The 27,746-nt window shown below is 41.3% G+C and overlaps 1 protein-coding gene across 2 annotated transcripts; it reads right to left on the reverse strand.

Moving 5' to 3' along the window:
• Window positions 1-261: 261 nt before the first annotated feature.
• LOC139545620 (lysosome membrane protein 2-like) lies at window positions 262-27,330 on the reverse strand. 2 transcript variants are annotated; one of them, XM_071353586.1, is made up of 13 exons: window positions 26,231-27,330; window positions 19,571-19,728; window positions 19,065-19,212; window positions 17,886-18,080; window positions 16,529-16,620; window positions 16,063-16,182; window positions 15,591-15,769; window positions 14,257-14,375; window positions 8,481-8,554; window positions 8,306-8,357; window positions 7,934-8,086; window positions 7,043-7,090; window positions 262-4,322 (listed from the first exon to the last, which is right to left on the reverse strand). In XM_071353586.1, exons 1-13 carry the CDS (start codon window positions 26,351-26,353, stop codon window positions 4,185-4,187), a joined length of 1,599 nt encoding a protein of 532 aa, XP_071209687.1. In that variant the 5' UTR covers window positions 26,354-27,330; the 3' UTR covers window positions 262-4,184. The 2 variants fall into 2 exon arrangements, with proteins under 2 accessions (XP_071209687.1, XP_071209688.1); XM_071353587.1 differs by lacking the exon at window positions 7,043-7,090.
• Between the last annotated feature and the right edge of the window lie 416 nt (window positions 27,331-27,746).

Below are 27,746 nucleotides of genomic sequence, written 5' to 3' on the forward strand. Positions count from 1 at the left end.
ATATTGACTCTTTGCATCAACTTCATGTAATTGTCAATAAAAGCCTTTGACACTTATGAAATGCTTGTAATTATACTTCAGTATTCCATAGTAACATCTGACAAAAATATCTGAAGACACTGAAGCAGCAAACTTTGTGGAAATTAATATTTGTGTCATTCTCAAAACTTTTGGCCATGACTGTACAGTCTTAATTAAAAGTAAAAACAGTATTTAATGGTAATGTTGGTATTGTGTTAAAAGCAAAACACAGCCATCAACTGTATTCTTTGCTACTTTATTTTTTTGGCAAATACACAAAAAATGTTTACAAAAGCATTGTATAAACATTTGTGCAGTGTAAATTATCAAAACTAAAACTAATGTATATTACATGTGAAATCGTTTTTCACCCAACATGAGACGATTGTCATTTTCAGCAGCAAAAAAACATTTAACTCAGAAGTAACATTAAAATGTCTGTTAGATGGTGACTGAGACCTTTAGAAACGTACACAAAATGAAATGTGAAAAAAATACAGTTGCTACACTGCTTAACTAAATTGGTTACTTGAAAGCAAATTAAGGAAATAAAGGATGGTATGGCATTACCGTTATTTTTCCATGAAGGAGGGCTTCATTCATCTATGGGTTAGATTGCTTGTACACGACACTTGTACCCATCCAGGCACTAAGGCAATCTGCTTGTACACAGCCAGGCACTAAGGCAATCTCCCTCCACATGCATACACATTATCAGCCTTCCAATTAAATCACTCCCGTTTGACAAAAACAGTACATTGGCTGTACAAAAATGTCTACATAAGCTTATCATCCCACACACACGACCATCTAGGAATTCTCTCTAAGAACATTTGTGAGACATAAAAATTCAATGATCAACTGAAATGTGCTCGATGTCCCCCAGTTGAATATTACTAAACAGAAAAAAAATAAAAGGAAATGAAACGGGACCACAAAAAAAACATACAAATTCAGAAAAACAAAGACAACATTGAACATATGGATACATAAATTGTCAGATTAAAAAAACATTTAATAAAATGTATTTTTTACATAACATAATATTGTTGTGTCAATACATAAAACGTATTTTTTTCTCCCGCACATTAGAGCGGCATTTGTGCATAACAAGCAATACATATCGCCCCAGTCTCTTGATATTAACAATAGTTATGGAATTCTAAAAACCTTTTTTTTTTTTTTGTCTTGTTGGGAAAAGACAACTCAAACACTGTTGTAAATACACTGCAATTGGATCCTGGCACTGTTTTAGATGGCTTGCATCTGAAATGGCACCCTATTCCCTAAACCGTGCACTGCTTTTGACCGGAGCCCTTTGGGCCCTGGTCTAAAATAGTGCACTGTTGAAAAGGTATATGGTGCAATTACTATTAGGTAGGCGGTGGCACAACCGTTATCTCGGAGGAGAGTAGACACAAGCTAGAACAGATCCATGTAGGGTCTCTTCGGTCACGCACAGAGGAGCGAATGGACATGAATGATTGGGTACAAAGGTGAATGGGACTAGTCAGTCAGACAGTGTCTCAGGTGAGTGTGTGTGTGTGTGTGCGCACATGCACACTGTTAAGCATACAACACACATATGGCTCTGGTTTGAGGTCTTATATGTTCAAGTCAAAAAAGGTTAGTATGATATACTGTGATGATACAGCCATACTTGCACAATGCAATAATTGCCTGCAAGTACAGTAGGTTTCAAACTGAAAAGAAGGCCTATTGTGAATTGGTTCTTGATATATAAAATCAGGACCAGTTTATCATAGTACATCCCCAAAGCCATGTCTGACAGACGTTCTTACTGGCACAACCAAACAAACTAATACTTCATAATACTAAACAAACTAATACTCTCCTTCATTTGTTTACTAGAGTATCCATCTAGACCTCCAGAAATAGTTTCCCGTTTTAACAACCCAAGCCATCATCACCCACAGAAACATTCTCAATATTGACAATTCTTCGGCCACTTAAGGTCTGCCACAATGACAACTGAGATCAAGTCCTCATCAGTTAACCGAAGTGGGGTTAAAAACCATGATAATTGATGTTACAATTTTGCTATCTATAGTTATCTGCTAATTCCAGTAAATGACAGCAAGCTTTGGGCATTGTATCCTATGCTCAAACATTCTTAAACATTGAAGGAGTTCACAGACCAGACTTAACAATTCAGAAGAGTTGATACCAGTTTCTGTTGGAACAACCCTAAACAGAATATGAGCATGGATGGTTTCTCCACAGAAAAATACAAGCCCATGGGTTATGGTAATTAATTGCAGGAATAATAGATAAAGAAAAAATAAATTCTATCTACCGAAAAGCAAGTAACAAAGGCAAAGTGTCCATCTAGAATTACACCTCAGGAACCAATGAAAAACAACCCTGGGTCAAACCACTGAAATACACCGAAGGACCATTGCATTTTACATAACCCCAAAAAATACAGGGCAAGTTTTCTTTTTTTGGAAAGTGCAGGAATCACATTTTGAAGTTGACAGTATTATGGACTTAGTATATTTTTTCCAGAAGCGACTGCCAAAAGCCTTGACACGACACAGAGACCAACGACAGCAACAAAAAACACAACACATCAAAACATACAGTAAGACAAATAGTGATTCAAGTGTCATGTTTGTCTGAATACCTGAAGCTCCTTGGCTAGCCAGTTAACTCTGTTCGACATAACATGCACAGCAGAAGCAGTGCCTGACTGTTAATTCTAGAATTTAAAAATGTTTTCTTTACAGGGCACCCATCGTCTTCAAATAAAATCGTATACAAGCCCATTTGGCGCATAATACAACAAATATTGTATTACAGTGAAACGCCTACTTACGAGCCCTTTCCCAACAACGCAGTGTTAAAAAACAAAATGGTAAATATAATACGTATAATATGCTTCTAGCAGGGTACAGTCTATGTGAAGACCTGTTACCTTAGGAGGACTGTATTAGCAATCCAAATTGTGCTTATTCTAAGTATCAGTGCAGACACACAATGTGGGTCGACACTGTTGTTAAAATGAAAAAGTGTTTTAGGCACACCTTTGACTACTTGCTGGATTAGGTCAGAGGTAGCCTATAATTTCCCCATTACGTATGTACAACTAAGATATCCAGCTTTTTACCGTATCCACATGAAGAATCAACACACTGAACAATTGTAAGGCAGAAAGTAGGTTCAAGTCTCCCTTGTAATGTAGGTTTTTCTTCCATTTGGAATATTAGATGAAGGTTTATGGTATATCTACTTCGGCTATAGGTACAATCCCCTAACACCACATAATGGGAAAAGCAGCTATCCACTAATGCCTTATCTTCTGAGGACTTTGCCATGTCTTCAAAATGTTTCAAAAAATTCCAATATGTAAACAACAAAAAAATGCAAAATCTCTCAGTTGTCATACTACACAGTGCCTGCATCAAGAAAAAGTAACCCATAGTCATCAAAACAGGACACTACAGTGTAAGACATGCACACACAGTCACAAATTCTGATGACAACTTGGGTATGTGAACTGACTGATTTATCTCAGGAAAATGCTCAACATAATATGAATAGTTTGGCTCAGTCCAAAAGGATATGGTAAGTAAGTACAGTTGTGTTAGCAAACCCACATTCTGAGTCGCTGAAAACTCAGTTACAGGGATGGAGGGAATACTACTAGTCATACTATTTAACTTAAGGAGCAAAGGTTTTAAACTGTTGGCTTGTTTTGGAGGTAACCTCACAAACACCGTTACAAAGAAATGTTAAAGGACCTTCTGGTCTTCATTGTTCAGGTAAATACTACAGTCAGTCAGTGCTCTTTGAGCCCTGTTGGAAGGCTGATAGTGGTTGCTCAGTGGTTGTTAATCATTGACTAATATTCTACTTCAAAGTGCAGAAAATACTCACAAAACCTATTGTCCTGGCTGAGATAACTAGTGTTTTCGTCATGAACCCAGCGGTGAGCTCGACAGAAAAAAGACAAGTGACATTAGTAGTAGACCGGAGATGTTGTTTTGCACTATGGCAGGAAGAAAGGCCATGCTCAGCAGGAGAGTAGGACAGTCCCCAAAAGTGAAAACCCCTGTCCGCACTGCAAAACCCTGCCTTGGTTATAATACCACGCCCAGGCTGGTCCGCCTGCCCCTCCCCTCCGCACACTGCAGCCTCCATCAACACTTCTGAGCCTCCACAGGAGACATGGCGATGTAGGATCCGTTCCTCATTGGCTGGTTGGTGTGGTTGTTTTCTGATGGTTCAACCTCTGGTTTGTCGCTGACTTGAGTGTAGGCAGTTTCGTCTTTTGCCGTCTGAAGAGGGAAAAACATTTTGTAAAGGTCAAAAGAATCCCATCATGAAAACAACAACCAGTTATATACTTATAACTAAATTGGAAATATTGTACACATGAAAATTAAATGTTTAATGCAATGTTATAGAATAAACTAATTGTGGCTATATAATGAATTAATGTCACTGTACAAAACCACCAAACCCAAAATACTTTTCAACTTAAAGAACAAATATAATATGAAGCAGGAATGAGATGGATGTACACTGAACCAAAATATAAATGCAACATGTAAAGTGTTGGTCCCATGTTTCATGAGCTGAAATAAAATATCCCAGAAATGTTCCATACGCACAAAAAGCTTACTTCTCTCAAATGTTGTGCTCAAATTTGTTTACAACCCTGTTAGTGAGCATTTCTCCTTTGCCAAGATAATCCATCCACCTGACTGGTGTGGAATATCAAGAAGCTGATTAAACAGCATCATTACACAGGTGCAGCTTGTGCTGGGGACAATAAAAGGCAGCTCTAAAATGTGCAGTTTTGTCATGCTACACAATGCCACAGATGTCTGAAGTTTTGAGGGAGCGTGCAATTGGTATGCTGACTGCAGGAATGTCCACCAGAGCTGTTGCCAGAGAAATGAATGTACATTTTTCTATCATAAACCGCCTCCGTCATTTCAGAGAATTTGGCAGTATGTCCAACCAGCCTCACAACCGCAGACCACGTGTATGACGTTGTGTGGGTGAGCGGTTTGCTGATGTCAACGTTGTGAACAGAGTGGCCCATAGTGGGGTTATGGTACAGGCAAGCATAAGCTATGGACAACGAACACAACTGCATGTAATCGATGGCAATTTGAATGCACAGCGATACCATGATGAGATACTGAGGCCCATTGTGGTGCCATTCAGCCGCCTCCATCACCTCATGTTTCAGCATGATAATGCACGGCCCCATGTCGCAAGGATCTGTACACAATTCCTGGAAACTAAAACGGTCACAGTCCTTCCATGGCCACCATACATGTCAACTTGGCACAGCCATTGAAGAGGAGTGGGACAACATTCCACAGGCCTCAATTAACAGCCTGAGCAACTCTATGCGAAGGAGATGTGTCGCGCTGCATGAAACAAAATGGTGGTCATACCAGACACTGACTGGTTTTCTGATCCACGCCCCTAACTTTTATTATTTTTTAAGTACTCTGATCAACAGATGCATCTGTATTCCCAATCATGTGAAATCCATATTAGGGACTTATGAATTTATTTCAATTGACTGATTTCCTTATATGAACTGTAACTCTTTGAAATTAAAAGTAGAAAGTAACATTTTTGAAATTGATAAATGTTACATTTATATTTTTGTTCAGTGTATGCATATATACTTAACAAAAATATAAATGCAAAAAAACAAACATTTCTGGGATCTTTTTTTCAGCTCATGAAAAATGGGACCAACACTTTACATGTTGCGTTTATATTTTTGTTCAGTACATACACATAAATATATACATACAAGTATGTGGACACCGCCTCAAATTTGTGGATTCAGCTAAGTCAGCCACACCCATTGCTGACAGGTGTATAAAATTGAGCACACCGCCATGCAAACCTCCATAGGCAAACATTAGCACTAGAATGGGCTAACTGAAGAGCTCAGTGACTTTCAATGTCATAGGATGCCACCTTTCCAACAAGTCAGTTCGTCAAATTTCTGCCCTGGTAGAGCTGCCCCGGTCAACTGTAAGTGCTGTTATTGTGAAGTGGAAACGTAGCGCACAACAATAGTCTGTCCTCGATTGCAACACTCACTACAGAGTTTCAAACTGCCTCTGGAAGCAACATCAGCACAATAACTGTTAGTCGGGAGCTTCATGAAATTAGTTTCCATGGCCGAGCAGCCGCACACAAGCCTAAGACCACCATGAAAAATGCCAAGCGTCGGCTGGAGAGGTGTAAAGCTCGCCGCCATTGGACTCTGGAGCAGAGGAAACACGTTCTCTGGAGTGATGAATCACGCTTCACCATCTGGCAGTCCAACGGACGAATCTGGGTTCGGCAGATGCCAGGAAAACACTAGCTGCCCCATTGCATAGTGCCAACTGTAAAGTTTGATGGAGGAGGAATAATGGTCTGGGGCTGTTTTTCAGGGTTCGGGCTAGGCCCCTTAGTTCCAGTGAAGGGAAATCTTGATGCTACAATGACATTCTAGACGATTCTGTGCTTCCAACTTTGTGGTAACAGTTTGGGGAAGGCCCTTTCTTGTTTCAGCATGACATTGCCACCGTGAACAAAGCGAGGTCCATACAGAAATGGTTTGTCGAGATCGGTGTGGAATAACTTGACTGGCCTGCAGAGCCCTGACCTCAACTCCATTGAACACCTTTGGGATGAATTGGAACGCCGACTGTGAGCCAGGCCTAATCACCCAACATCAGTGCCCGACCTCACTAATGCTCTTGTGGCTGAATGGAAGCAAGTGTCCACAGCAATGTTCCAACATCTAGTGGAAAGACCTCCCAGAAGAATGGAGGCTGTTTTATGGCAGCAAAGGGGGGGACCAACTCCATATTAATGCCCATGATTTTGTAATGAGATGTTTGACGAGCAGGTGTCCACATACTTTGGCCGTGTATATATAATCCCTAAAGATAATTGAAAATTATAAGCAACAAGTAAGAATTGCTAACAGCTCAAAGAAAATAGCAAACGAAGCAAAATGAAGACTTACAGTAAAAGAATGAAAAGCTTCAGTAAAATCAATACGTTTTACTTCATTCTAAAACAGAAAGGAAAAAAAGGGGGGGGGGGGGTACAGAAATGCTTTATCATAATACGTTAACTATACAGTTCTTTACAATAGCTGTATTTGATAAAACAGGCTTTATCTGAACACTTTAAAATACCAATTCTCTGTCTGATGTGAACTCCTACTTTGTTTCTCAACATGAACATGCCGGCAGGCCTATATCTGTTTTGTTGAACCATGTGGGGAAGATACTAAGCTAACTCTTATCTAACTGAGTCATGACTGATAGGTGGGGAATGGGGTCATGCACAAGGGGTCAGAACGACTGACCAAGACAAACACAGATAAGTGTTGAAAGTACACTGGCTAACCTACAGGATTACTAGAGTTCAGTGCCTGTACGTCACTGTAGACTGTCATCATTGTGACTGTCTGCCAACGAGGAATTGCTCAATTCAGATATATACTTCCTGTTCTGACCTCAGTGGTTTCAATTGTTAGAAAGGCCAGCCGGAATAACATTTCATACAGACATTACAGGAGGTAGGACATGATGACCATGTGAGTTTTATCATGCAAGTAGTTGGAGGTTACCCTCAGTCACCAGACCAGTGATGTTAATATAGAAGTATAAATGGTCTATCAACAGATAAACATTGAACACAGTCAAAGCTAACATAAAACCTTTGTTGTGACATTGCACCACTATAGACTAATAACCACTTATGAAATCCTTCACCACAACTGACATTGTGAGTGAAGTGCCCAATTGTAAATTAAATGTACAATTTACACTATATTTCAGAGAAGCTAATGAATATTCTTGTTTGGGGTGTCCTGGGCGTAAGTGCAGGGGTAGAGGGGAGGTCTTACCTTCTTCTGGCGAGACCTGCAGACCAGGAGGACGAAGACTACGAGCAGGATGGCGCCCATGCCCACAATGAGCAGAGGGAAGTTGGACACCAGGGTCACGATGAGCAGCAGGGTCCTCATCTGGGTAGCAGAGTCATCGTCGATAGTGGCCGTCTGGGGGAGGTCACTAAGGTTATCAACCCCTCTTTACTATTTCATTAACTGGTGTTATTTAACTGTAAACCAGTTATTAACTAGTCTTAATAATATACCTGTAATAAAGGATTTTCTCTGGCAAAATTTAGAAACTTCATTTGACATTTCTAGGCTGTACGTGAGGCTGACTGAATTTCACAAAATAATGGAGAGAGGGAGGGAGGAGATATGTCTTACCTCATTGACAAACATGATAGGGAAAATTGTAAAGTTTAGATGTTTGGTTTTGCTGAGGAAGAGAAAATGTAATGAGGACTCAAGGTTCAACAATGGGCCTTCTCATCCTTCATACGAATTGAGTTTGAAAAGATCAGGCTTCAAAGTGTGTAAAACTGTTCTGGTCTTTACTTACGGAAAGCCTGGAACTCTGTTCAAAATTATATTGAGCTGGGCTCTCTTGCAGGCACGGATGGGGACCCCAGTGGTCTAGAAATACAAAATAAAATAAAATATTCTTTAAAATGCAGTTACATCTTGTCCTTTCCGATATGGAGACAGCTAATTTTAATAATCCACTGGTACTTCATAAAACACACAAATACAAAATGTCACAAAGCTATTAAATACAGTCTATTTATAATCAGATTGAGACTATGTAAACAGTATACACTCAGTGGCCAGTTTATTAGGTACACCACCCCGTTCATGAAAATGGTTCGCTCCTACACAGTGAGTCATATGGCCGTGGTTTGCTATATAAAGCAGGCAAACAGGCATTCAGTTACTGTTTCGATTGAACGTTAGAATGGGCAAAACGAGTAACCTAAGCGACTTTGAGCGTGGTAGGATCGCCGGTGCCAGGTGCGCCAATTCCAGTATCTCAGAAACAGACGGCCTCTGGGGATTTTCACACACGACCGTGTCTTGGGTTTACCGAGAATGGTGGAACAGGCAAAACACATCCAGTCAGCAGCAGTCCTGTGGGCGAAAACTAGAGGTCGACCGATTATGATTTTTCAACACCGATACCGATTATTGGAGGACCAAAAAAAGCCGATACCGATTAATCGGACAATTTTTTTTTTTTTTTTTGTAATAATGACAATTACAACAATACTGAATGAACACTTATTTTAACTTAATATAATACATCAATAAAATCAATTTAGCCTCAAATAAATAATGAAACATGTTCAATTTGGTTTAAATAATGCAAAAACAAAGTGTTGGAGAAGAAAGTGCAATATGTGTCATGTAAGAAAGCTAACGTTTAAGTTCCTTGCTCAGAACATGAGAACATATGAAAGCTGGTGGTTCGGGTAAGAAGTTTTAGGTTATAGTTATTATAGGAATTATAGGACTATTTCTCTCTATACCATTTGTATTTCATTAACCTTTGACTATTGGATGTTCTTATAGGCACTTTAGTATTGCCAGTGTAACAGTATAGCTTCCGTCCCTCTCCTCGCTCCTACCTGGGCTCAAACCAGGAACACAACGACAACAGCCACCCTCGAAGCAGCATTACCCATCGCTCCACAAAAGCCGCAGCCCTTGCAGAGCAAGGGGAACAACTACTCCAAGTCTCAGAGCGAGTGACGTTTGAAACGCTATTAGCGCGCACCCCGCTACCTAGCTAGCCATTTCACATCGGTTACACCAGCCTCATCTCGGGAGTTGATAGGCTTGAAGTCATAAACAGCAGAGCTGCTGGCAAAACGCACGAAAGTGCTGTTCGAATGAATGCTTACGAGCCTGCTGGTGCCTACTATCGCTCAGTCAGACTGATCTATCAAATCATAGACTTAATTATAACATAATAACACACAGAAATATGAGCCTTAGGTCATTAATATGGTCGAATCCGGAAACTATCATCTCGAAAACAAGACGTTTATTCTTTCAGTGAAGTACGGAACCGTTCCGTATTTTATCTAACGGGTGGCATCCATAAGTCTAAATATTCCTGTTACATTGCACAACCTTCAATGTTATGTCATAATTACGTAAAATTCTGGCAAATTAGGCAGCCCAAGCAGGTAAAAAAATATATACTTCTGTGTATTAATTTTAAGAAAGGCTTGATGTTTATGGTTAGGTACACATTGGAGCAACGATACGCACCGCATCGATTATATGCCACGCAGGACACGCTAGATAAACTAGTAATATCATCAACCATGTGTAGTTAACTAGTGATTATGATTGATTGTTTTTTATAAGATAAGTTTAATGCTAGCTAGCAACTTACCTTGGCTTACTGCATTCGCGTAACAGGCAGGCTCCTCGTGGAGTGCAATGTAATCAGGTGGTTAGAGCGTTGGACTAGTTAACTGTAAGGTTGCAAGATTGAATCCCCCGAGCTGACAAGGTAAAAGTCTGTTGTTCTGCCCGACACCAAATCGGTGTCCAAAAATACCGATTTCCGATTGTTATGAAAACTTGAAATCGGCCCTAATTAAATCGGCCATTCCGATTAATCGGTCGACCTCTAGCAAAAACAGCTTGTTGATGAGCGAGGTCGAAGGAGAATGGCAAGAATCGTGTAAACTAACAGGCCGGTCAAACAGGAACACAAATCACAGTTCCTGTTGTGTCATGTTGATGGCAGAGTCAGATTTGGCGTAAGCTGCGTGCGTCCATGGCCCCATCCTGCCTAGTGTCAACGGTACAGGCTGCTGGAGTTGGTGTGGGGAGTGTTTTCCTGGCACATGTTCGGTCCCTTGATACCAATTGAGCAAAGTTGGAACGCCACAGTGCATCTGAACATTGTTGCTGACCAGGTGCATCCCTTCATGGCTAAAGAGGGGTCCGACCTGATACTAGATGGTGCACCTAATAAACTGGCCACCGAGTTCAGGGCCCATAACAAATCCCACATATTGGCCTTATGACATACATATACATACAGTGGGGCAAAAAAGTATTTAGTCAGCCACCAATTGTGCAAGTTCTCCCACTTAAAAAGATGAGAGAGGCCTGTAATTTTCATCATAGGTACACTTCAACTATGACAGACAAAATGAGAAAAGAAAATCCAGAAAATCACATTGTAGGATTTTTTATGAATTTATTTGCAAATTATGGTGGAAAATAAGTATTTGGTCAATAACAAAAGTTTATCTCAATACTTTATTATATACCCTTTGTTGGCAATGACAGAGGTCAAACGTTTTCTGTAAGTCTTCACAAGGTTTTCACACACTGTTGCTGGTATTTTGGCCCATTCCTCCATGCAGATCTCCTCTAGAGCAGTGATGTTTTGGGGCTGTTGCTGGGCAACACGGACTTTCAACTCCCTCCAAAGATTTTCTATGGGGTTGAGATCTGGAGACTGGCTAGGCCACTCCAGGACCTTGAAATGCTTCTTACGAAGCCACTCCTTCGTTGCCCGGGCGGTGTGTTTGGGATCATTTTCATGCTGAAAGACCCAGCCACGTTTCATCTTCAATGCCCTTGCTGATGGAAGGAGGTTTTCACTCAAAATCTCATGATACATGGCCCCATTCATTCTTTCCTTTACACGGATCAGTCGTCCTGGTCCCTTTGCAGAAAAACAGCCCCAAAGCATGATGTTTCCACCCCCATGCTTCACAGTAGGTATGGTGTTCTTTGGATGCAACTCAGCATTCTTTGTCCTCCAAACACGACGAGTTGAGTTTTTACCAAAAAGTTATATTTTGGTTTCATCTGACCATATGACATTCTCCCAATCTTCTTCTGGATCATCCAAATGCTCTCTAGCAAACTTCAGACGGGCCTGGACATGTACTAGCTTAAGCAGGGGGACACGTCTGGCACTGCAGGATTTGAGTCCCTGGCGGCGTAGTGTGTTACTGATGGTAGGCTTTGTTACTTTGGTCCCAGCTCTCTGCAGGTCATTCACTAGGTCCCCCCGTGTGGTTCTGGGATTTTTGCTCACCGTTCTTGTGATCATTTTGACCCCACGGGGTGAGATCTTGCGTGGAGCCCCAGATCGAGGGAGATTATCAGTGGTCTTGTATGTCTTCCATTTCCTAATAATTGCTCCCACAGTTGATTTCTTCAAACCAAGCTGCTTACCTATTGCAGATTCAGTCTTCCCAGCCTGGTGCAGGTCTACAATTTTGTTTCTGGTGTCCTTTGACAGCTCTTTGGTCTTGGCCATAGTGGAGTTTGGAGTGTGACTGTTTGAGGTTGTGGACAGGTGTCTTTTATACTGATAACAAGTTCAAACAGGTGCCATTAATACAGGTAACGAGTGGAGGACAGAAGAGCCTCTTAAAGAAGAAGTTACAGGTCTGTGAGAGCCAGAAATCTTGCTTGTTTGTTATTGACCAAATACTTATTTTCCACCATAATTTGCAAATAAAGTATTTAAAAATCCTACAATGTGATTTTCTGGATTTTTTTTTCTAATTTTGTCTGTCATAGTTAAAGTGTACCTATGATGAAAATGACAGGCCTCTCTCATCTTTTTAAGTGGGAGAACTTACACAATTGGTGGCTGACTAAATACTTTTTTGCCCCACTGTACATACAGTGGGGAGAACAAGTATTTGATACACTGCCGATTTTGCAGGTTTTCCTACTTACAAAGCATGTAGAGGTCTGTAATTTTTATCATAGGTACACTTCAACTGTGAGAGACGGAATCTAAAACAAAAATCCAGAAAATCACATTGTATGATTTTTAAATAATTAATTTGCATTTTATTGCATGACATAAGTATTTGATCACCTACCAACCAGTAAGAATTCCGGCTCTCACAGACCTGTTAGTTTTTCTTTAAGAAGCCCTCCTGTTCTCCACTCATTACCTGTATTAACTGCACCTGTTTGAACTCGTTACCTGTATAAAAGACACCTGTCCACACACTCAATCAAACAGATTCCAACCTCTCCACAATGGCCAAGACCAGAGAGCTGTGTAAGGACATCAGGGATAAAATTGTAGACCTGCACAAGGCTGCGATGGGCTACAGGACAATAGGCAAGCAGCTTGGTGAGAAGGAAACAACTGTTGGCGCAATTATTAGAAAATGGAAGAAGTTCAAGATGACGGTCAATCACCCTCGGTCTGGGGCTCCATGCAAGATTTCACCTCGTGGGGCATCAATGATCATGAGGAAGGTGAGGGATCAGCCCAGAACTACACGGCAGGACCTGGTCAATGACCTGAAGAGAGCTGGGACCACAGTCTCAAAGAAAACCATTAGTAACACACTACGCCGTCATGGATTAAAATCCTGCAGCGCACGCAAGGTCCCCCTGCTTAAGCCAGTGCATGTCCAGGCCTGTCTGAAGTTTGCCAATGACCATCTGGATGATCCAGAGGAGGAATGGGAGAAGGTCATGTGGTCTGATGAGACAAAAATAGAGCTTTTTGGTCTAACTCCACTCGCCGTGTTTGGAGGAAGAAGAAGTATGAGTACAACCCCAAGAACACCATCCCAACCGTGAAGCATGGAGGTGGAAACATCATTCTTTGGGGATGCTTTTCTGCAAAGGGGACAGGACGACTGCACCGTATTGAGGGGAGGATGGATGGGGCCATGTATCGCGAGATCTTGGCCAACAACCTCCTTCCCTCAGTAAGAGCATTGAAGATGGGTCGTGGCTGGGTCTTCCAGCATGACAACGACACGAAGCACACAGCCATGGCAACTAAGGAGTGGCTCCGTAAGAAGCATCTCAAGGTCCTGGAGTGGCCTAGCCAGTCTCCAGACCTGAACCCAATAGAAAATCTTTGGAGGGAGCTGAAAGTCCGTATTGCCCAGCGACAGCCCCGAAACCTGAAGGATCTGGAGAAGATCTGTAGGGAGGAGTGGGCCAAAATCCCTGCTGCAGTGTGTGCAAACCTAGTCAAGAACTACAGGAAACGTATGATCTCTGTAATTGCAAACAAAGGTTTCTGTACCAAATATTAAGTTCTGCTTTTCTGATGTATCAAATACTTATGTCATGCAATAAAATGCAAATTAATTACTTAAAAATCATACAATGTGATTTTCTGGATTTTTGTTTTAGATTCCGTCTCTCATAGTTGAAGTGTACCTATGATAAAAATTACAGACCTCTACATGCTTTGTAAGTAGGAAAACCTGCAAAATCGGCAGTGTATCAAATACTTGTTCTCCCCACTGTACATACATACGTACGTACACATACATACATGCATACATGTTAGATAAAATGTTTGTTCATACCGGATTAAGATCAAGGTAAGTCTCATGCTCCTCCTTGTTGGGGCTCAGTCCTTCAACAGCATTAATGTACATGGCATCGGCCTGATAGAAGTGAGGAAATGACACCACGATAGGGGCACCTATGGACAAGAGGAAGGAGATGGGGGTGAAACATGATTTAAAGGCCCAGTGCAGTCAAACATTTTCTGTGTTTTATATACATCTCCACTCTGAGGTTGGAATAATACTATGAAATTGTGAAAATTATGATAATGCCCTTTAGTGTAAGAGCTGTTTGAAAAGAGCACCTGAAATTTCAGCCTGTTTTTGTTGGATGGAGTTGCCTGGTGATATCACCAGGTGCTAAATTTGTTAACAGACCAATAAGAAAGAGAGTTCCAAACCTCTCTACCAATAACAGCACTTCTTTCCTTCTCCCCACTCAGACCACTACCAGACGGTCCTAGCAAAATTCTTGCTTGAGAAATTGCTCTTTGCCAAGAAGCTATGCGTTTCTTTTTTACCATTTTAATTTAAAACAAATCACAGTTAGGTACTTAATTGTTACCCAGAAATGATTTGATATTGAGAAATGGCTGCATTGGACCTTAAAGAGACAAAAATAAAACACAAGCAACCAATATGATCAACTAACCTATATCCTTATCCTGGACTGCCATCAGGGAGGATTAAGCAAAACAAAGTCAAATGTTTGAATATTGATGGTCTAAAAAAAGGAAATATCATGGACAGATGTGAGAGATTTCTAATGTGTGCTATCTGGTATTATAACCCACGCACAGAGACAGCGGAACAGATAGCAAAAATGTGTGTAGAGTTCCTCCTTGCCATTGGAAAGGCAGCCCATACCGGACAGCCATAACAGCATCCAGACTGTTGGAACTTTCTCTGCTGCACCACACCGTGAATAAGCATGTTTCTTAACACACATACAGTACAGGACTTAAAAATACATCTATTCCCCCCACGAGAATTAATGGTTACAGTAGTGCATTTATATGCCATGCGTTTGTACATGGATTGTTTTACAAGAGGAAACCATTTAGAGATAAGCCTTATCCTAGCCCTCAAGTCCACAGCTATGCAGGCAATTCAAGTGTTTTATAGCCCTCATCCAGAGTTAATCATTCACCATCTACACCATTGTAAAATCTGGATAGTCAAACATGGGAATTTCTGATGTTTACTGCAGCTGGAAGCGCAGCTAGAGCTGGACTGACTAGGGTTATCTAAACAATAGGTTATGTTGTTAGTCAAATCAAACAGTGGGGAAGTGGGGCGCATGCTTTGTTATGCAAACCAGGGTTGCAACAGGGTGACGAACCGTCACGTACCTTCTCGGCAAACACTGACTTTAAGCACCCCGGTGCCAAGGCAGTCCCCAGCTGGCACACAGAAGCCGGCGTTGGTAGGGTTCTCCTTAGGACTCTGCAGGACATCACGTGGAGGGGCGAAGCGGTAGGCTGGGATGCCCTTCACTTCCACGTCCTCAACATAACCCAGATGGATAGACCTAGAACACAGGGAGAAGTGGGAATAAGGATATGGGGACACGACGTGTAGTAGGACTTTCCCATATCGAAATTATGGCAGGATTTTGAAACTCTTCATTCAGTTCTACATGTCATTTCCAGAGAAGAGTGTGAGGTCGCGGTTTATCAGTCTGATAGGGATAAGAGTCTGTTGTTTTCCAAGAATTCCTGGCTGTCACCTAAACCACTGCCCCGCTTTGTACTTGCTACTTTGACTGTAAACAAATCAGAGACTACCGATAATACAAGATTTGGAGATATGACTGTGACGTACCTGCAGAGGTCAGCAGCGAAGATGTACAGCAGCTCTTTCCTAGACAACAGAGGGTGGAACACACTGCCGTCCGTGCCGTTTATCATGTTGCTCTGGTTAGAGGACCACCACGACATTTCACTGTTGATAGGGGAAAGGTAGGGGAAATGTCAGACATCAAGAGGACACATTCGTCTACATAAGGTTATTCTAACACAACGGAACCAAATATTGATTCCATTTAAACTGCCTGGAAGCCATTAAACATAACATTTTGCAATCTGCTCTGTCATGACAGGGAGCAACTGGGAATAACCTTGGACTTTGAATACTCGAATTGGACAGATACCAAGTCATCCCCGTTCAATGAGTAAACCCAATGGCCGGGGCAAGGACCAAAAAGCAAAATGATGACATGAGAAACTTTCTTGTTATCCTTTAATCACAACAACATGACGGTAGAAAAACAGAGGAAACGGGTCCCTACGTCAGCCCGTTCCATGTGTCTATTCTGCCATATTCCATGTAGTCCCGTTCGCCAGTCAGGAACACAAACTCTCCTTCGTCAGTTCCATTTTTCTGGGAGGACAGAGAGAGCAACAATAGTTCAGTGAGAGTGTCATATCAAAACAAATACATCCAACAAACAGGGGAACAGCGGACAGGTACAGAATTAGAAACAGACAAACAAGCTTTAATAAGCAGAGTTAAATTTAGAACATCTTCCTTTATTGACGTTAAGTGAATTGGGAAGTCATTTCTGTGTTTAAAGTGGCTGGTTGTCGTTGTTGGAAATGTACTGACGGGGAATATTGTGCTCTAGAGGCTCAAATAAAAATGCCACTGTATTACTGTAGCCTGCCTATCCAGTTCAGTTTTCTCTTTCTCATAATACAGTTTTATAGGGAGTAGGTTTGGGCGATATACCGTTTATACTGTATACTGGGGTATTTCTAAATATGCTTTTCAATACCATTTTAAAAAACGGGGGCGGGGGGGTTGCTGCGGGGTTGTGTGCTACGCCACTGCTTATAACTAGAATTATAACTATAAGAAATCTAAGATGTGTCAAATAAAATATATCCAGCTCAGGGCTCCAGTTTTGCATTTGGTTTGCTAACTTGCTAGCTAAGTGGCTAGATGTCAAGATCAAGCTTCTTGGTTACAGCAGAGGCATTCAATCCCGTCCTGGATCAAGATCCCCATTGCCTAAATTGTTTTGTGTGCACTTCCAGTAATACCCCGGTATGGTACAGAAACGATGACAGTATGAAAATATGGATAGCGCCCAACCCTAATGGGCAACATTAAGACTCCGTAAGAGTGCCAAACGAACAATAAAAAGTCCCTTCCAGATAAACGCTTTGACAGTTGAGATTTGAAAGTTTAGGTACAGGTAAAATTCTACCCACTGTCTACTTCTTTCTGGGATTTTCCAAATAATGCACTGAACTTGTTTATTAAATCAGACTGTTTGCTTTTTATTGCGTGAGGCAGAATAGCAGACACAAGTCTCCAAAGCAGACATGAGTCTCCCAGAAAAAGAGGAACTAAGCAAGCTTCCTCAGCATATTGTCATTTTCACTCTCATCATGTGATGACATCACAATACCTCATCCCCGTCTCTCAATCCCTACCAACCTCCGCCTGGTCCGATGACTAAAGGTTTTAATCGAGCAATGTCACAACTTCTATTAAAATCACAATTTCAAGACCGGCCATTAGCTAAGGCTATAACTTCAGTGAATGACTATTAACAAGGACCAGCTCTGAAGTGTAATCTGAGTGAGCATATGGCTTATTACAGTATTTCAAGGTTTTTACTGAATACAAACAGTGCTTACCTTCCACATCAGTCCAAACATCTCGTCCACCTCTGGCTTCATGGCGTGGATTTTGGAGAGCAGGGGGTCCTTGAAGCCCCATAGCACCTCGTGAACGGTGCGGGTCATGAAGATTTCCACACCGATGGAGTTCATCCACATGGAGACGAAGGTGCGCAGCAGGAAAGAGTAGGAGTTCAGCTCGTTCATCACCGCCTGTCCAGGGAGAGGGGAGGAAACAGAGAGCGAGAGGGGGTTAGAGGTCATAGGCACTATGCAACACAATCATCAGCAACATTTCTAAGTCCATAGCTTTTGTTGCCATCTGGTCTGGTCCTTGTCATTGGAAATTGCATTAAGTCCACAAAAGTGTCTGTGATAAAGTAACAAGCTTATAGGAACAAGTCACCAAGATGTCATAATATGGCGTTTAGCAAAATGCTTGGAAAGCCTACTGGAATGATTCAGTAAAGCAGGGTTATCAGACATATTTCATGGAGGGCCGAGTGTCTGCTGGTTTTTGTTTTTTCCTTTAAATTAAGCCCTACACATCCTGGTGAGGGGAGTTCCTTTCTAATTAGTGACCTTAATTAACCAATTAATTACAGGGGAGGAGAGAAAACCCGCAAGCACTCCGCCCTCAGTGGAATGAGTTTGATACTTCTGCAGTAAAGGAATGTCAGTACATTGTTATATTGAAACTCTTGAAAGGTTAAAGTTGACCAAAACAGAACAGCTGTGGAATGATTCCCACCCTCATGTTTCTATGTATTCTTAGAAAGGCGCTGCACCATAGTTTATAATAATGATTAGGTGGGTGCTTACATTTGTCCTATTTCACATACGTACAAGTGTGAATTATACACGTGTGAATTGAAAATGTGTTTTTTGCATATCCCACTCCCTCCTTGAAGACCCTCTCGGAGAGTGGGGTCACGGCCAGGGATCAGCCATTATTGAATGCGTCCCCGGAGCCTTGCTCAATGGCACAACGGCAGATTTGTTTTACCAAGTTGGCTTGGGATTCGAACCAGCGACCTTTCAGTTACTGACCCAATGCTCCTAACCGCTAGTTCATCTGCAGCCCAACACACTGTATTGCGGATATCCCATGTCAGCTAAGATAAAGTGCATATGTGAAGACTACAAGTATGTAGAGGTAACAAGCAGAGACCGAGAGACACACACACACTAACTCACCACAGCTGGGATGTTGACTGTCCTCAGAATGTCGACCTCTGGATCACCCCGGGACTTCTCTGGGACGAAGACAAAGGTTTTGGGGTTCAGGGCATACACCTTGGTTCCGTTTTCGAGGAAAGTTACATTTTCCCTGGGTCTGTATTCCCTGTTATGGAAAGGTGTGGGTAGAAATGTTGTCATTCCAAACAAATATCTCCCCCCCCATGTCAAAAAAGTCCATGAGCAGGATCAGGAGCATGGACTAACATTCAGTCCATATGACTTTCCCAAGACCTGCATCACCAGCTTCCCATGATCAAACAAACAGATCCTAAAACAAATACATAGTGGCCCGAATCTTAACTTGAGATATACACACGAAACACAAATATTATCAAAAACCTTTCATTGGCATCGATATAGGAGTTCCACTGAAGTCTGAATTACGAGTGTTGATCTCAAGCCCTTTGTGAACTGAGGCCATCTCATTTGAAAGGAGAGCAGTTAGTGTGTTGTCAACCTACCTGTAAGTGTAAGGTCCAATCTGGGTGACAGCTGCCTTGCCCCCTGCTAAGAACACTTCAGGGTTGGTCACGTTGAAGAAGTAATACTCCATGTAGACTGGAGGAGGCGGGTTCTTCCACGACTCAAATACTCGGCTCGCCTCAGTCAAGGTCAATTCCTACAAAAAAAAGAGAGCGAAATACAGTTAATGGAGGACAGACCAAAACAACAATGATATCTCCAAGCATAATTTGTTTACGGTAGTACATTCCGGAGGGATAGAAAGCTATTTAGCCTAAAAGGCTATTTAAAACCATTTCATTCATTTCTAAACTAAGGATATTTCAAGCAATTACATTTTTGATTGCGGCAGCATCATCCACCAACAATCCTTTTCAGGTTATGCCAGGAGAGAGCACACACTGCAATTAATGTAGTGTAGACTCTATGCCAGCACACCAAAACAGGGTACGGGGGAAAGGTCCTTCACAGCTGAATAACTGTCAGTACAAGCAGAAAACCTGAGTGAAAACTGCCCAGGGGGAGTCTCTGTCGAGGAGAAAGATATTTGCATTTTGCTCAGGACAATCTTCAAAAAGCCTAAATTAACACCAACCATAGTGGCAGCATGACAGTTTGAATAAACAATATGGACTAGCATCACTGTCCTACTAGTCATCATCTGAATACAGGAAAGTGGTTAAAGTTAGCCATCATGCCTGGACTAGAAAAGACAGTAGCTTCAATAAGGTAATTCAACTGTAATTAAAACTGACGCAGTGACATTCAACACTTTGAATGAATGAAGCGTGTTGAAACATGGTTGTCAAATCTAAAGAGCAAATTACTGTTAAGCCGTCTGTTGATCCATAAAATACTGGTAAGTACTCGACGCCAATAGGGCCTACCGTATATGAGAAATCGGTATTACTAACTTCAAGTGAGAAATGTCTCACTTCCCCCGTCCTTTACGTAAGGGGTTCCTGATTGCTTTCTCTGTCCTCTGAGTAAAGCGAGGATGTACTTGAGAAAGGCCTTTACCATTCACACAGCTCACTCAGCTGAAGTCTCAGAGAAGCTCAGCGAAGCTCGGTGATTGAAAGAGGATGTTTATTTTAAGGTGCGGCCCAACAGGGGTGCACAAACTCTTGTTTCCTGTCAAGACTTTAGTGCAACCAACAATGGAGGTGCATACTCCCTATGGAGTCTTAAATGATAGGACAGTATTTTGGCTCATACACACACATTCTGAGAGAAACACTCTATACAACTGGGCCAAAGGTCAGAACTCCCTAGCTAGAGCATTGAACTGGGGGGCTTACTCCTCAGGGGCAAAACAGAAGCCTATTGCGTCACTTAGATTCCAGTCAGTTTTAAAACGTGATCATAACTTCGAGCGCGCATATTGCGGCAGTGAAATAGGCTAGTTTCCAGCACAAGTCATGTAAACAGGGTTCTAATAAAATGTTAGGAGCACAACGAGGGATGCACGATATATCGGTGAACATATCGGAATCGGCTGATATTAGCTAAAAATGCCAACATTGGTATCGGCCCGACGTCTAGTTTAACGCCGATGTTAAAAACCGATGTCAAAGCAACCGTGCATTCCTATATAACGTAGGTATGACGTAATGACGCCGCGTAAAATGTTGCGCTACACGTGCAACACAGCATTCTTAACCGAGCCCACAATGTCTGCTGTGTGGATCATCCAATCGAGCAATCATTTGAAAGAGTAAGAAAATTTCAGCGAGACAACTCAAAGGCGAAATCCATTAATGCCAAGATAATGGAATTCATTGCCCTTGACAATCAACCGTTCTCTGTCGTGGGTGATGTTGGCTTTTGTCGACTGGTCACGCACCGGTACACACTACCAAGTGCGCTATTTTTCAGCTGTTGCCCTGTTTCCCAGAAGTGATGCTTGAGATTTAAACAAACGAGTTCAATCTTGGTTTCATCAGACCAGAGAATCTTGTTTCTCGTGGTCTGAGAGTCCTTTGGGTGCCTTTTGGCAAACTCCAAGCGGGCGGTCATGTGCCTTTTACTGAGGAGTGGTTTCCCGCATGGCCACTGTACCATATATGCCTGATTGGTGGTGTGCTGCGGAGCTGGTTGTCCTTCCGGAAGGTTCTCCCATTTCCACAGAGGAACTCTGGACCATCGGGTTCTTGGTCACCTCCCTGACCAAGGCTCTTCTCCCCCCGATTGCTCAGTTTGGCCGGGCGGCCAGCTCTAGGAAGTCTCGGTGGTTCCAATCTTCTTCCATTTAAGAATGATGGAGGCCACTGTGTTCTGGTGACCTTCAATGCTGGAGAATTTTTTTGGTACCCTTCCCCAGATCTGTGCCTCGACACAATCCTGTCTCGGAGCTCTACGGACAATTCCTTCGAACTCATGGCTTGGTTTTTCCTCTGACATGCACTGTCAACTGTGGGACCTTATATAGACAGGTGTGTGCCTTTCTAAATCATGTCCAATCAATTGAATTTACCACAGGTGGACTCCAATGAAGTTGTATAAACATCTCAAAGATGATCCATGCAAACAGGTTGCACCCAAGCTCAATTTCAAATCTCATAGCGAAGAGTCTGAATACATACGTAAATAAGTTTTTGCAAAAAAATCTTAAAATCGGTTTTCGCTTAGTCATTGTGGGGTATTGTGTGTAGACTGATGAGGGGAAAAAACGATTTAACCCATTTTAGAATAAGGCTGTAACGTAACAAAATGTGTAAAAGGTCAAGGAGTCTGAATACTTCATGAATGCACTGCATATTTGGTCTATATAAATTAGCTACTTTTTAAGCAAACGCTGTGCTCTAGAAACTAATATTTAACCCTGTAATGACATTTGTTTATTATAAAAAGCTAAAATGTTGATACAAAAACAGGTCATTGAAATTAAAGTCATTTGTGGAATATCATGTTTCTACACTGTGTAAAAGAGCACCCTATTGAGATGCATTACATTGACAATTCTACACTTTGACGTTAAGAGGGTAAAGTTAGTGACGACATGAGCTCAGTCATTCATTCATTGGTATTGTCATTAATCTTCTAAAGAAACTATCACTTTTGCTTTCTTTCTGTGCCCCCAAATGTCCAGATATACTGGTAAAGTAACCAGGTTGTTAGCTACAAAAGCTAGCCAATGAGGTAACATTACTGAACAAGGTGTAAACAAATGCCCGTGAGTGGTTTTGAAGATCCCTTTTGAGGTCTAGGGAAGACAATTTAAAAAAACATATTTTGGAGGGTATTGTTTCCCTTTAAATTTCAATTGCACACCTCAAGAGACTGGTGTTTGGCTGGCAGTGTTTCTGTACTGCATGCGCAATAGCAGAGTTTGCAAAACAAAAGACGACCCGATTGATACAAATAGTTATGATATCATATCATTCAAAAAGGTAAGCCTACTTTGCAATTAACATTTCATTTGTTATGTTTTATGAGAAAGCCTTTAGAAATGACTGTTTCAGCATTGCTGACTGGCTACACAAAGTGGTTGACAGAGGCATTCCCATGCCATTATGTCATCAGAAAGTTACAAGAAATACAAAATCACTAATGCATTCTTTAAAATCTAGGCTTTTGACTGAACAAATCTGCACTCACGTTTTTTTTCCTCTAGGGCTCTCGGAAGCAACTACACAGTGAAGCTTATCATTACAAAAATTATTAACTGGGGTATTTTTCCCTGGTCGCACCGGTACTCACAAAATAAAACATCTGGGAGCATATGCAACCAACACGGTCGCACTTTAGAGCCTTGAATGTGAATCAACTCAAATTAAATAATCAATGCTGTACAGCAAATTATGAATGCTATAGAGTCAAATATCGCTTCGCATTAAAGAAAAAATATCAGAGTTATTTTGGAACAAGCAACAAAAAGCCTATTTGATACTTTGAAGACATTTCCTTTTATTTTACAAGATCATTTGAGTCACCTGAATGGTGTGCATTTAAAAGTAAAGCCAAAGTATGCTAGCTATTCCAATGCTGTGTGTTGGACTGAATGTGTTTAAAGTCAAACACTGTTTGCATACAGGATATGAGAGAGTGAGGGAAACACCAACACGTGATTCAGAGTCATCAGCATTGTTCTACCCAAGTTTCCAAATTTCGCAATCAGTGAAGTTTGTTCTGTTTTCTACATTAAATTGAATACCTTTCAAACAGATACAAATCAAGAGACAGTTTCTGTGTATACAACATTTGAACTAAAACCAAGGTCTAGATTAGAAGATTTCCTGTGTTTACCAACCTTGAAAAAGGAAGGCCACCTAAAGGCTTCCACAGACATGTCTACATCATTTATCTCTTAGAAATGCTTAAAACCTTGATCTCACAAGCAAGCAGGGACAGAGGGTTGTGGTTTATCAATCTTATCATAAATCAAACTCACTATGTGCATGTAGCTGGTGGGTGGGTCACATGATGAGTGGTAAGGACATGAAAGCATAACAACTGTTAGGGTCACTCAAAAATAAATGAATAAACTTATGCCAAAATATACTGTGGTTTGATAACTGTTCTCAAGATAATAAGAAATTACATTCAGTGCCATAATTTTCTCTGGTTTTCCCATCTATGAATTATGAAAGAAACCTGTTTGAATTAAAGTAAACAGGTTTGTCACCCATTAATTTGTTGTGAAGGTTTTTTACTCTACCCTCCAAAATATAGTTTGAGGAGGGTAGAGGGTTTCTTCCTGGAAGAGCAGTCCTCTAGACCTAGATCAGGCCAGGGCTGAAACAAAAAGTTAACAGATGACTGCTGTCTGACCAAAAAATATCCTGCCTCCAGGCAAAGGAGTCCGTCAGATTCCTTACATGAATGTAACAATCCTCTCATCCACGCCCTTTCACCAGAAGTCCTCTAGGTAGGATACTGGAAAGTTGTTCTAAAAGTGCACCATGACATGAAACATCAGATCAGTTTTAGAAGTGGTAGAGTTGCGTATGGACATAACTTCTTTATTTCTCATTTATCTTTTCAGTCACCGGCAATGTCCACATAAGATTCGGCACTTTATTGAACGTAAAGCGACCGGTAGGCTGATATTTGTTAATTTTTTGTTTGTTTCATTTCATGATGTTATGTATTCTAGGTCTAGGATGACACTACCATATCCAAAATAAACCCAGACGCGAATTTAACAGCAGCAATTAAACTGTGGCAGGGAACCTTGGTCTGTTTGTGTCTGCATACTCTCACTGTCAGTTTGACATTTCTGCTGAGGTTCGCAGTTTCAGGAAAAGAAATTGAACCTGTTCAGATCTCTAGGACACTTTTGGGGAGGGTTCTTTTATAGTGTGGTATTCAACCTTGTCAGCAAAGACGGGGAAGAATGAAATGCAAAGTATTCCAAAAGGGAGCTGGACTCCGATCCTTCACGATCTCTCCCTTCCCCCCACCCATGCGCACGCACACACCTGCCTACCCTCCTCTGACGAGATTCCTACCCTACTACAACCCCTGACTGATAAACCCAATAAACCACTTGGAAAGCTCATATAACTTTAAATCCCAAATCAATTATATTGTGAGACACACGTAAATAAGATGAATACACTGCAGTTGAAGGTGCAGCAGTTCTAATTAAAATAATCTGTATCGTGTATAATAACTTGACTGAGTATGATTTTTTTAAATTATTTATATTGGGTTTATTGTACTGATGGAATAAAGCAGGTTGCTTGCTCTGAGAGCACCCATCCATGGTGATGGTTTTACCACCACGCACTGTGACATGAGCATATCCCGCATTGTAAATCTGCCAGAGATTCCATCCATAGGCTACTACAATACACTGAGTTAACATGCAGAGCTGTTCAAGAGGTTAGAATCAATGTTGCGGATTTATGAATGATACAATGTTGTGGTCCTACCACAAAAAAACATCACTGGTTGGTGGAAAAAAAATGCAGCACAAATTGGCGACCTTGGAATGCATGGTATGTTGCACTGACCCATGTTGGGTGGGCAAATGACTGGAGATGCGGATTGAGTGAACTCAATGCTGTAGCTAGCTAGCAAACATCACATTTAAAGCTCCAGCCTGGTCTCAGACTAGACGTAACATAGTAAACCGGGACACTGAAATTAGTATGCTGTGTTACATTTGGTATGGTTACATAAAACAGAAGGTATAACGTCAATGTCTAGCAACCCAAAGGTTGCGTGTTCGCATCTTATCACGAACAACTTTGCTACTACTTACTACCTACTTTGCAACTACTTGGCATGGGAGCTAACCCATCCCCTAACCCTTTAACCTAACTCCTAAACCCTAGCCTAGTTAACCACCTTGCCACCTAGCTAACATTAGTACAACAAATTAGAATTTGTAACATACACATTTTTGCAAATTCGCAACATGTACGAATTGCAATCTAACATATTGTACGAATTGCAATCCGTAACATATTATACAAATTGTAATTCATAACATATCACACGAAATAATGTTAGTAAACCTGCATTTATGGGAGTCTATGTTACGTCTACTCCTGGTTCCAGGTTGAAAACTAGTAACGACAAGGGATGGGAAATGTGACTCACCGTCTGCTGTTCCGTGCAAAGACAACAGACGTTAACAAGTTAAAGCCACCAGACAACAAAAAAAACTATAAAATGCTTGTTTGAAGTGGGAAAAAGTTAAAACTCACCTTTTTAAGCCGATTGTAAATCATTGTTTGGAAGACTTGAGCCACGACCAATGCGATGCCCACTATCAGTAGATGGGCGCAGAGAATCCCAGTAGCGTAAATTGCACATGATCTCCGAGTCATGATGCTGGCCAGCTATCAAACTAGCTAATTTGGCAAATTTAAAATTACTTATAACACTAACGATAATACTGACTGTAGGTTCTGATCTTTATTTTGACTTTCTTTCCTCAAAGATAGCTGCTACTTCTTACTTTGCCTCATACTCACTACAGACAACACTTGAAACGAATATAAAATGTCTCGTTGATATGTAGCTATCTACTCGCAAACTGTCTTCGATAATAAGAAATACTGGTACTTAGTGCTGTCAAAAAATACTGTTATTCTGCCCATACAGTCGGTGCCTAACGGAAATCGACTGTGTTGTTCTGAGGCAGCGGGAGAAATAGCAGCTCGCAGTGCAGAGGACGGGCGGAAGACCTCCACTCCCTCCTTAGCAGATTCAAATTAACTCGAACAAGGCGTCGTTTTGGTCTCTGGTGGGTGTGTTAAAATCAATGACTGTATATGATGTTAAAATGTAGCGTGCTTTCCGTGTGGCTGAGGTCAGGGTTTTACTTTAACGCACCATAATAAGACGGCACAAACTAAAACACGTTCGATGTTTGCCGTTGATTTTCTCTACATAGTTAGCTAATGATTTGTATTTGGATACGTTCAACCAAGCAACGATTTGAAAGTAAACTTAAGTTTCTGACAATTTTATACCAATTCACTTTCATATGAAACTGCAAGTAACATTATGAAGTAGTGAGGTTAACAACGTGAATGTGCTGAATGGAGCTTGTGAATGAATTGGCATCGCATGCTCATTCACATATCACCCCAGGATTGCTGCTAGCTAACTTTATAAACTGAGTGAGTGTAACCTAGGCCTACTACTGCCACTGCTTAGCAGGGTGGCATATACTATTGCGAAACTATAAAACATTTAAAAAAACAGTGCTTCTGAATTGAGGAGTTAGCTAAATGAATGTATACATGATACTGCCTTCATACATGTTTAGGAGTAACCGACTGTTACTTCTCAAAATGAAATTCCGCTATATCACCTCATCATGTCTCTTTAAATAACTACAACATGAACATGAATAATGTCTTGTTCGGAGAACCAACGATAGTTGACGTGAACCGTTAGTTCACTGAGCAGTACATCTTATTGGCTAACAGCCTCCCGGACCACCATCCTAAGACCACCCCCAGTGGATTATGATTGGACAGACGAGGTTGAGCGTGTTGCAGAATTTGATCGACTGATTTCGGGGCGGGGCTCGTTTAAAGGGGGAATGGCAAAGTGAATCAGATGTGTTCAGAGAGCTGACTGGCAATCTCCAGTCTACTCAGTCAAGCTATTGTCGAGGGGAAAAGAGAAAATGCTAAATAGGTACAGACACATATCTTGCAATAATTCCTACCTTCAGCAAATAGTTATCCTCTGGTTCTCCCTTGTTAA

This window comes from Salvelinus alpinus, chromosome 19 (assembly GCF_045679555.1).
Source record: "Salvelinus alpinus chromosome 19, SLU_Salpinus.1, whole genome shotgun sequence".
In the NCBI taxonomy this organism is placed as follows: domain Eukaryota; kingdom Metazoa; phylum Chordata; class Actinopteri; order Salmoniformes; family Salmonidae; genus Salvelinus; species Salvelinus alpinus.